The sequence below is a fragment of the Nematolebias whitei genome, chromosome 23 (genome assembly GCF_014905685.2).
Source record: "Nematolebias whitei isolate Nwh7 chromosome 23, NemWhi1, whole genome shotgun sequence".
Lineage (NCBI taxonomy): Eukaryota > Metazoa > Chordata > Actinopteri > Cyprinodontiformes > Rivulidae > Nematolebias > Nematolebias whitei.
In genome coordinates this window covers 1,774,926-1,786,870 of record NC_056520.1, presented here as the reverse complement: position 1 = coordinate 1,786,870, position 11,945 = coordinate 1,774,926, and the positions used below count along the sequence as shown (strand labels likewise).

The following is an 11,945-nucleotide window of genomic DNA, read 5'->3' as shown; positions in this document are numbered from 1 at the left end:
AGTCCCCCCCCCCCCAGGACCAGAACTGGACACCCGTGGTGTATACACATCAACTGTTGGATGAAGGTGTCCTCCATAAAAACTGGACGTTTCAGAGAAATGTTCAGAGTTTCTTCATGAAATGAATCCACTTCCTGTCTGTGGGCAGCTTCCTGCTCTCAGACCAAGTGGCTCGTAGAAAATGGCCGACTGGGCCATGAAGCACTTCACGCTTCATGGAAACCACTGAGCTTTGCTTGGAGGTAATCTGAAGAAACCAGCGTGGGCCCACCTGGACGCTCCTGTCACCTGCTGTCTCGGAGCAACATGAACCCACTTCCTGTTCGTGGCGACATCTAATCTGACTTCATGAAGCAGGGACAACATCTGGAAATGTGAAAAACTGCAGCTGTAATCTGTTTCCTCTTTCTAATATAATCTGAGTCAGATTACGTCTGAGATGTGCGGACGGATGTTTCTGCTCAAATTACGAGTTTTACTAAACGAGTTTGGAAGAAACGGTTCGAGACAGAACGATGAAAAATAAAAGATTTCAGAGCTGAAGCTTTTTATCTCAGAACCTCCATAATCCCTGCTGGGTCACGCAGATTAACCACTTGTCTAGAAGATGAGAGACAGTGCACACACACACTCTTCCTGCAACAGAGCTGAAGAAGCTAAAAATCATCAGATCATCTTTCAGCTAAAGCTACAATATTGTTGTAAAGTGAAAATAGTTTGTCGATCCGGTCCTGTCCCGTGAGCACATCACAGATTTGTATGAGATTACATGGCAGTCCATCTAAAACGTGAAGTTCTAATCTCCAACATGGTGACCAAATCCAGGCGCTCCCTGGAGCCGCGCCCCACTTCACTCGGAGTTAGTCCTCACCACAAAGCTCCTCAGAACAAAGACATGGACCGTCAGCATGGCGTCGGGTTGGTGGGTTCATTTATCACCATCGACAACTGGAGCAACATTCAAACAAAGCAGGGACGCTCAGGATCAACGTGTCTCCATGACGGTTACAATATGGACCATAAACAGTTTGAGGGTCTCGTCCAGACAGTGGTCCAAGTTTTCCATCACAACGTGAAGGCTGGAGCTCCGAGATGACCCCGACACCAGCTGATCAGGTCCAACTCCATCAGGGGCTGAGATTTACAGGAAGACTAGTCCGTTCCTGCAGCTCAGCAGAAACTGACGTACAGACCTTTGAACCGGAGCGTTTTACACAATGCTTTAGCTTCAGAGCTAATAGCATTAGCTCCATTCATCCACCCATCCATCCCTCCATCTATGCATCCATCCATTCAGCCATGCATCCATCCATCTATCCATCCATCATCCTCCTCTTCTTCTGGACTCAGTTCTTGGGGGCAGCATCTTGAGCAGGGTGGTCCAGACATCTCTCTCCACAGCCTCTTCCAGCTCTTCTGGGAGGACTCCAAGGAGTTCCCAGGACAATAGAGAGACGTAGTCTCTCCAGCGTGACCTGGTTTTCCCTGGAGTCTCCTCCCAGTCGAACATGCTTGAAGAACCTCCCTAGGGAGGCATCCAGGGAGCATCCTTACCAGATGAACCACCTCAACTGGCTCCTCTGGATGTGGAGGAGCAGTGGTTCTACTCAGAGTCTCTCCTGATAACTGAACTTCTCACCCTGTCTCTAAGAGTCCAGCTCCCCTGCAGAGGAAACTCATTTCAACCTCCTGTATCCACGATCTCATTCTTTCAGTCATTACCCAAAGCTTGTGACCATTCATTTATTCAACCTTTATTTAAACAGGTTAGTTTCATTGAGCCACAAGGACTCTCTCTACAAGAGAGACCTGTTCCAGACAGAACATATACAGTACAGGCAACAATAAACAATAAACTACAGTAAAAATGCAATGAACATAAAAGTGGTGTTATAAAACATTAAATCAGGGTTCCATAAAACAAGGTAAGTGTTGCTACGTTCCTACTCTTATCATAGGTGAGGGGAGGAACGTAGACTGACCATAAACAGAGAGATTTACCTTACAGCTCAGCTCCCTCTTCACCACAATGGAGCGGCACAGGGTCCGCAATACTGCTTACGCTGCACCACCATCTGTCAAGCTCACGCTCAATTCTTCCCTCACTTGTGAACAAAACCCTGAGATATTTGAACTCCTCCACTTGAGGCAGAACCTCACCCTCAACCTGAAGAGAACAATTCACCCTTTTCTGAATGAGAACCATGGCCTCAGATTTGGAGGTGCTGATTCTCATCTCAGCTGCTTCACACTCAGCTGCGAACTGCTCCAGTGAGAGCTGAAGATCATGGTATGATGACGCCAACAGGACCACATCATCTGCAAAGAGCAGAGATGGAATCCTGAGACCACTGAACCGGAAACTCTCTGCCCCCTGGCTGCACCGAGAAATTCTGTCCATAAAAGTAATAGACCTTACCAGGGCGGGTAAGGAGAGTGATACCCCTGTAACTGTAGCACACACTCCGGTCTCCCTTTTTGAAGAGGGGAACCACCACCCAGTCTGCCAATCCAGTGGCACTGCCCCAGATGTCCATACGATGTTGCAAAGGCGTGTAAACTTAGAGCCCCACAACATCCAGAGCCTTAAGGAAATCAGGGCAAATCTCATCAATCCATGGAGCCCTGCTGCCTCAGAGCATTTTAACTACCTCTGTGACCTCAGCCACAGGTATAGATGGACCAACCCCAAAGTCCATCGACTCAGCTTTCACAATGGAAGACGTGCTGGTTGGATTGAGAAGGTCTGAGAAGTATTTCTTCCACCTCCCGATGACATTACTGGTTGAGGTCAACAGTACCCCACCTTTACTGAACACAGTTTTAGGAAAGAGTTGCTTTTCCCTCCTCAGGAGCCTGATGGTTTGCCAGAATCTCCTTGGAGCTGACCGAGAGTCGTTATCCAAAGTCTCACCAAACTCCTCCCACATCCAAGCTTTTTCCTCAGCAACTGCGGCCCGCTTGGCCCTTCAGTACTCCTCATCTGCTCTGGAGTCCCACCAGCCAACAAGGACCCATAGGACTCCTTCTTCAGCTTGACAGCCTTCCTAACCCGGGGTGTCCACCACCGAGTTCGAGGATGGCCACCGTGAGAAATACCAACAACTTTGCAGCTACAGCTCAAGACAGCTACCTCAACAACTGAGGCACGGAACATGGCCCACTCTAACTCAATGTTTCCCGTCTCAGCTGGCATGTAGTTATAGCTCTCCTGGAGGTGTGAGTTGAAGATCTTTCTGATGGGTTCTCCTGCCAGGCATTCCATGCAACCCCTAACTACATGTTTGGATCTACCGGGTCTATATGGCATTTTCCACTGCCGTCTGATCCAACTCACTACCAGGTGGTGATCAGTTGATAGCTCAGTTCCTCTCTTCACCTGAGTGTCCAAAACAAACGGCTGCAAATCAGATGACACAACTACAAAGTCAATCATCGATCTATGACCTAGGGCGTTCTGGTGCCAAGTGCACTTATGGACACCCTTATGTTCAAACATGGTGTTTGTGATGGACAAACTATGACTAGCACAGAAGTCCAAAAATAGAACACTGCTCAAGTTCAGATCAGAGACGCCATTCCTCCCAATCACGCTCCTCCAGGTCACACTGTCATTATCCATGTGAGCATTGAAGTCCCCCAGCAGAATAAAGGAGCCCCCAGCTGGTGCACCTTCTAGCAACCCCACCAAGGACTCCAAGAAGGCCAGATACTCTGAACTGCTGTTTGGCACATAGGCACAAATAACAGGTAAGAGACACAGAGTTCCTTGTTTTCTTTTGTCCATAAAGAGCTACTTCTTCATTGCGTACACTCCAGAGCAAATTAATTAAACATCACAAGCTGATCACGTTTGAAGTTTTCATTTTACAACAAAAACCACAACTTTTGTTAGAATAGAGAAATGACAATATATTAAGGTCAGTTTGTGCAGCCGGAGATCCTTTAAAAAGTCGGTTTAAAGGAAAGCCATGAATGCCCGTCAAATGCCCATCAAAAGTCTATCAAAAGCAAATCAAAGGCCATCAAAGGCCCCTCAAAGGCCCGTCAAAGGTCCATCAAAGGCCCGTCAAAGGTTCATCAAAGGCCCGTCAAAGGCCCATCAAAGTCCTGTCAAAGGCCCATCAAAGGTCCATCAAACGCCCGTCAAAGGTCCATTAAAACGCCCGTCAAAGGCCCGTCAAAGGTCCATTAAAACGCCTGTCAAAGGCCCGTCAAAGGCCCAGCAAAAGCCTGTCAAAAGCAAATCAAAGGCCATCAAAGGCCTTTCAAAAGCCCATTAAAGGTCCATCAAAAACCATCAAAGGTCCATCAAAGACCCATCAATGGCCCCTCAAAGGCCCGTCAAAGGTCCATCAAAGGCCCGTCAAAGGTTCATCAAAGGCCCGTCAAAGGCCCATCAAAGGCTCATCAAAGGTCCATCAAAGGTCCATTAAAACGCCCGTCAAAGGCCCAGCAAAAGCCTGTCAAAAGCAAATCAAAGCCCATCAAAAGACTGTCAAAAGCAACTCAAAGGCCATCAAAGGTCTGTCAAAGGCCATCAAAGGACTGTCAAAGGCCATCAAAGGCCTGTCAATGGCCCATTAAAGGTCCATCAAAAACTTTCAAAGGCCCATCAAAGCCTGTCAAAGGTCAATCAAAGGCCATCAAAGCCTGTCAAAGGTCCATCAAAGTCCTGTCAAAGGCAGTCAAAGGCCCATCCTCCATCATTAGAGCCAGACATGAGAGAAAGTAGGCCTCAAGGTCTGTTCGTCAGTGATCAAAACAATATGGCTTCTTGATACAAAAGTTAGGTTGTGACATGAATGAACAGGAGGACATTGCAGTTCAGTGTACAGGAAGTGTTTGGTCAGGCAGAGTTTTTTCATTCAATCTTTATTTAGACAGGTAAATCCCATTGAGCCTCAAGGACTCATTTACGAGAGAGACCCATGAGGTGCTTCATGTCCAAATTAAAAACATGGTCTTTGTTCTTATAGGTTGTCCCGCCATGCTCGGTCTTCCCACAGACGTCCTGTTGACCTTGAAGGGTCTTCTTGACATGTTGCTCAGGACCAGAAGTGGTTTTTGTGTTTATCTATTGGTCAGAGAGCCTGAAAGTCACAGTGGGGTGCGGTTCAGATGACCCGCGACGTCTTAAGCTTCAGGAAACATCAAATTTATGGCTGACTCAAGGGACGTTTGTAAAACGTGAGAGTTAAAACAGAAACGTTTCTCCTTCACATCTCCAGCGGGTGGCAGATTATCAGTAGAGTCGAGGAGCTGAAGCTTTTTTTTCCTCCAACAACTCGAAGCAGCAGGAGAGGAAGATGCAACAAAGAGTTTTTAATAAGTCTGTAGGAGGAGTGGTGGGAGGAACATGGCTCCAGTTCCCCGTCGCTGTTTGAGCATCTGAGACGTAAAAATCTGCTCTTGCCACAAACAAGACGCCAAAACTCTCAGCTGAACTTCGGCTTATTAAGTAACATTCAAGACCACCTTAAAAAGGGTGTGTCATGTGGAGGAGGGGGGTTTAAATTCTAAACCTTGTTTTTTTTTTCCTTTGATGTTTTTTAAATTTGACCTCAAATGCATTTTCTTTATTGTCCTACAAATAAGTGAGGTACTGACTTCCATTAGAAAGTCCACCACCGAACATGAGGTCGCTACGTCAAAATCCAAGATGGACGCTGCCATACATTACATACATGCATATTTATATCTATATATATATAGATATAAATATATAGAGATACATCTATCATCCTTAGATAGAGAACTTTACTAATTGATTTTTTTATTTATGTGAATGTTTCTGTAAAATGTCCTGAGACAACTTTGTTGTGATTTGGAGCTATATTCAGTAAATAAACTGAAATTAATATACACTCACATATATATATGTGTATACTGTATATATATATGTAGATCAGCCATGTTTTTTTCTCTGTGCATTTGTCTGCTGTGTTAGCAAAATATCTCCTGAACTACGGATGCATTTAATGAACTTGTCAGAAAGTGGCAACACGCCCAGTTTAAGATGGCCGCTGCAGCTCATGAACCAACGAGTTGGTCTGTTAAAGGATTCTTAGCTGCAGCTTGAAGTGGTAGTAGCTGAGAGTGATCCGTCATGCGTGTTCTGAGCGCAACACGTCACCGTCACGGCTCTGAAACATTTCATCATCTAACGGTGAATCTGGATCGACTTCACTTTGGTTAATTTCTCTCTCAGAGCGACTCTGGGCCGCAGAACGCTCACTTCCTGTCACATGACTCCGCCCATGATTTATTTACAGCGAGCAGCTGCTGTCAGATTATTTATAATAAATCATAATCTGAGCGATCAACCTTCAACTCTAATTCATAAAACATCTAAAGAACCGTCTTTCAGTTCATTTGTTTTGGTTCTGCTCAGATCCAGGACCTCAATCCGTGGCCACAACAACGACGATGATGATGATGACCCACTTTCACCCCCGCCCCCCTAGCCCTCGGTGATCGGTTGCCATGGAGACGCTTCCCTCTCATCCTCCATGAGCAGACCCGCCGGGTGCTGACGAAGGTTAATCCGTCTCCAGAACACGTTCACACGCGCCGCACAGATTACCGGAGACACGTAGAGAACCGGGTCGGTCTCGTCAGGACGCGGGCCTTCACAGAACCGAGCAGGACAAACAGAACCTGCAGCAGCAGCTGCTTCATCAGAACACAAAGGAGCTTCATGCAAATCCATGCAAACACACACACACAGACCCCGCCCCCTCTCCACAGCGAGCTTTTAATCCTGCTGGCCCAGATTTGTGTCGTCTGCTCCACACGCAGCCATCACAACTGCCCCACCCCACACATCTCTTGGCTCCCGCCCAGCTCGTGTCACATGACCCCGCCCTCCGCCCGAGTCATGTGACTCAGGAGCTGCTGCATCTGTGACCAACTGTAGGGAGCAGCTGAGCAGTGGGCTCAGAGCTGCTTCCATCCACAGCTGCACGGAGTCACTGTGGAGAGGGCGGGGCCATCTTCGTCATAATCATCCTCATCTTCATCTTCCTCATCCTCCCCCGCTGCCTGCCTGTGTGTTTCAGCTCGTGTGGGCGGCAGCGAGCACAGATTCAAAATGACGGCCTGGACGTCTCTGCATCTCCGTGTTGCCGTGGCAACCGGTCCTCTCAGCGGGCGTGGGGGTGTGATGGGTGGGGGGGGGGGGGGGTTCTGACGAGCTGAAAACATCAAACAGGACAAGAACGAAGCAGACACATTCTGCACATCTGGAGGACGAGGTTCTATAAACAGATAACATCTGGGCTGAAGGCTGACCCCCCCCAGCAGTACATGTTTACCCATCAGCAGAACATGTTTACCCCCAGCAATACATGTTTACCCCCAGCAGTGCATGTTTACCCCCCAGCAATACATGTTTACCCCCAGCAGTGCATGTTTACCCCCCAGCAATACATGTTTACCCCCAGCAGTGCATGTTTACCCATCAGCAGAACACGTTTACCCCCCAGCAATACATGTTTACCCCCAGCAGTGCATGTTTACCCATCAGCAGAACGTGTTTACCCCCCAGCAATACATGTTTACCCCAGCAGTACATGTTTACCCATCAGCAGAACATGCTTACCCCCAGCAGTACATGTTTACCCATCAGCAGAACATGTTTACCCCCAGCAGTACATGTTTACCCATCAGCAGAACATGTTTACCCCCAGCAGTACATGTTTACCCATCAGCAGTACATGTTTACCCTTGTCTTTTTGCTTGTCTGCTCATTTCAGCATTTTATTCTGGTTTTCAGCTTCTTTTGGGCTCATTTTAGCTGTTTTAGTCTCATTTTAGCTTCTTTTAATTTGAGCAGTTTCATTTTTTCCATGTATTTTTCAGTTTTTGTGATCTACTGCCGTTCTTTCAGCTCCAACTCATTCGTGTTCAGACAACATAGGTTAAAATTAGGAGTGGTAGTAGCCGAGATGATCCTCAAAGCAAGTTCAATATGGCCGCCAAAGATAACCCACGTTGTCCAGCAGCCCGTGGACCGTCCATGTCCAAGCTCCGCCTCTGCAACTTAGGAATGTCAAAGTTTGTAGCTGAACATTTCGAGGGTCAGCACAGACAGCTGATTTTAGGGTCATGGGGTCAAAGGTCACTCCTAAACCGCTCTAAATCGATAACCTTCACAGACGCACGTCACGGGTCAACAACAGATTAGCTACTTCTTATCTTTTAGCTAACCTTTACCCACTTTTAGACACTTCTGACTCTAAGCTAGCATTTTATTTCTTGTTAGCATTTAGCTCCTCCTGGATTTAAGCAATTTGTTTTGTTGCTTTTGTCTTCTTGTGCCTTTATTCACTTTTAGCTTCTATTTTGCTCATTTAGTGCTTGTCTGCACATTTTTAAATCTAATTTCAAACTTTTGTCTTTTGGTATTTTTTGTTTTTGTGCTTCATCTCAAACTTTTAGCTGTTGATGAATTTAAAGCAGCAGTTTTCAGTTTGTTTACGTCAACGGATGAAAAGTGAAAATGAGACAAACGTTTTGATCTGAAGTTGTTTTTATTCTTAAACACAAAACATTTTATTACAAAAGTCGTTCATCAGAAGAAGCTGCAGCTGGATCATCACATCTGGACCCACCGGACCACCAGAACCCAAACAGAACGCCAGAACCGCAGGCTGGGCTTCACCTGCATTAGACCGACGGCCACAGACAGGAGCCTCATGTCAACAACAACACACGAGGAAGTAAACAACGCACGAGGAAGTAAACAACAACACACAAGGATGTAAACAACAACAAGAGGAGGTAAACAATAACAATATGAGATAAACAACAAATGAAGAGGTAAACAACACCACCACCACAAGGAGGTAAACAACAACGACACACGAGGAGGTAAACATGACACACGAGGAAGTAAACAACGCATGAGGAGGTAAACAACAACGACACACGAGGAGCTAAACACGACACACGAGGAAGTAAACAACGCATGAGGAGGTAAACAACAACAACACACGATGAGGTAACAACACACAGGGAGGTAAACAACACAAGAGGAAGTAAACAACAACACACAAGGATGTAAACAACAACAAGAGGAGGTAAACAATAACAATATGAGATAAACAACAAATGAAGAGGTAAACAACACCATCACCACAAGGAGGTAAACAACAACACACAAGGATGTAAACAACAACAACAAGAGGAGGTAAACACCACCACAATGAGGTAAACAACAACACAAGAAGGTAAAAAACAACACACAGGGAGGTAAACACAACACACGAGGAAGTAAACAACGCACGAGGTAAACAACAACAACAACACAAAAGGAGGTAAACAACAACACACAGAGGTAAACAACAACAACAACACAAAAGGAGGTAAACAACAACACACAGAGGTAAACGACAACACGAGGAGGTAAACAACTACACGAGGAGGTAAACAACAACACGAGGAGGTAAACAACAACACGGGGAGGTAAACAACAACATGAGGAGGTAAACAACAATACACAGAGGCAAACAACAATACACAGAGGCAAACAACAACAAGAGGAGGTAAACAACTCCAACACCACAAGGAGGCAAACAACAACAAGAGGAGATAAACAACAGCGTGAGGAGGTAAACAACACCACCACAAGGAGGTAAACGACAACAACAACACAAGGAGGTAAACAATAACAATGCGAGAAACAACAAATGAAGAGGTAAACAACAACACCACAAGGAGGTAAACAACAACACACGAGGAGATAACAACAACATGGAGGTAAACAACAACATGAAGAGGTAAACAACAAAAGGAGGTAAACAACAACAACAAAAGGAGGTAAACAACAGATGAGGAGGTGAACAACAACGCGAGGAGGTCAACAACAACAATGCACGAGGAGGTAAACAACAACAACCCACAAGGAGGTAAACAACAACGGAATCTGAACGTTAGCCGACCCTCTGTGGACAAATCAAGTTCAGCTGATTTCCGTTAAAACAAATTCCGAGCCTCAGAGTAACTCGACTTTAGCTCCACAGCTGCAGCTCAGACGGCCACAGTCCATCAGACGCTGAGGGGGCTCGTCTTCTCCTCCTGCGTCTCCTCCTCCTGCGTCTCCTCCTCCTACAGTCTCAGAGGGATGACGGGCCAGTACCTGGGCTGCTTCCGGTCACAGTTCCTGTCGAAGCTCAGCTGCATGGCCGCCTCCATGGCCTGGATCTTGGCGGCGTCTCGGCCGTACAGCTTCTTCATCTCGGCGGCCCGCCTCTCCCCCGGCCGCTCAGAGGGAGGAGCCACGCTGCCGCGGCAGGAGACGCTGCGCAGGTCCTGGTCGGCGGGGACGTACGCGTCCTGCTGCTCGGCCTCCGTCTGCCTCTCTGCAGAGACACATGGACAGGTTAGCGGTGGACATGCGGGACATGTCGTCCTTCTTTGGGCATCTTACTGAGCTCCTCTCGATGTCTCTCCGTGTGGGCGAAATACTGCCGGAGCTCCTCGCTGATCTCCATGTTGCTGACGTCACACTCGATGTCGCTGTCCGAGCTGCTTCCTCCCTCCTCCTCCTCCTCCTCGCTCTCTCCGGTCTGCCAGTCGGCGTAGCGCTGCTGGCCGTCGGGACATCCTTCGTGCCAGTGAACCGGGCCGCGGGCCGCCTCCCAGGACTTCCTGTAGGCCCGTCTGTGTCTCCGGTACCAGCCCATGGCCTGCTGGTAGTGCTGCCAGTAGCGTCTGTAGACCGGGCTGGAGAACCAGGACCTGATGGCGCCGGCGTCCTCCTGCGGACCCAAACATCACAAGAACATCTGGGATCAGCACCTCTGAACCAAAACTAAATTTAGTTTCTGTTTGATCCAAATGGACTTTTATTTAACTGACAGAGTTTATCTTTAAACAAAATTACTCAAATCTGATGATACTGTCTTAACATCCTGCCTCAGAAGAACAGGAGCTGATTTTCTGTTTCCTTACCATCTGACACACGAACAGAACCGGACCAGGACAGAACCGGACCAGGACAGAGCCGGACCAGGACAGAGCCGGACCAGGACAGAACCGGACCAGGACAGAACCGGACCGGAGTCAGGACATTAAAACTCAGGTTTTGTTTACAAACCCTGCGAAGTTCCCGTCCTGAAAACAGACACGACGCGTCGTTTGTTACGTAAAAAACATTAATCACGAGTTATTTTCACTTTAAAAACATTAATCACGAGTTATTTTCACTCAACTCTAAAAGCATTTACCTTTTTTTCTGTGTTTATCTGTTCATGATTCTTCCACACTAAATTTCCCAGCAGCCTTTGAGGGAGAACCTCCACGGATACTAATGCGCATGCTCGAAGTCTGTAGTTTTAATAGTTGCCGATGCGCATGCGTACCTTTTCCATGACCATTTCCGGTTTTTCAACTTATATTTTTGTACATATTCGATACTATCACCGACTGTGACCTCATAATTTGATGAAAATAAATTAGACATTATTCGTGAATGTGAGGTTTTGTCCGTGCTACCGGAAGTAGCTGCGTGACGGAGCGCCAGATTGTACGCATGCGCATTGGTCAAACAGCAACGCGTGGCGCCCTCTGGAGGACTCTGTGCGAAAATTAAAAAATGAATTACTGTACAGTATATATGTTTTAAATTACTGTCAAGTAAAAAGTAGCGACAGTACATAATAAACTGATGTTATATTTTTAATAAACAGGTTAACATAATGGATTAGTACAAATAATGACTTTTTTAAAAAATACGAATACATAAAACAATTAAAAAAACCTCATTAATGAAACGTGGTGATTAACGGCTCATAAATCTGTAAACTGCCATATTTTATATATTTGTGTAAAAAGTACATGCATTTACCAGACTGTTTAGAAACTGTAAAGAGCACCTTTTTTAATTTGTAACTTGACAAGTTTAATATGTTTTATTATTATGGTTAAAGGAATAATTTTAC

The 11,945-nt window shown here is 46.4% G+C and overlaps 1 protein-coding gene across 1 annotated transcript; it reads right to left on the bottom strand.

The window, feature by feature from the left end:
* Window positions 1–9,995: 9,995 nt before the first annotated feature.
* On the bottom strand, window positions 9,996–11,024 carry gemin8 (gem (nuclear organelle) associated protein 8). Its single transcript, XM_037696362.1, has 3 exons — window positions 10,957–11,024; window positions 10,433–10,763; window positions 9,996–10,364 (listed from the first exon to the last, which is right to left on the bottom strand). The coding sequence occupies exons 1-3, from the start codon at window positions 10,957–10,959 to the stop codon at window positions 10,111–10,113; spliced, it is 588 nt and encodes a 195-aa protein (XP_037552290.1). The 5' UTR covers window positions 10,960–11,024; the 3' UTR covers window positions 9,996–10,110.
* Window positions 11,025–11,945: the final 921 nt, after the last annotated feature.

Excerpts from the sequence above, each read along its gene's own strand:
- gemin8 (XM_037696362.1), bottom strand. Across the intron at positions 10,365-10,432 it reads GAGACATCGAGAGGAGCTCA|AGAGGCAGACGGAGGCCGAG; the intron begins GTAAGATGCCCA and ends GTGTCTCTGCAG.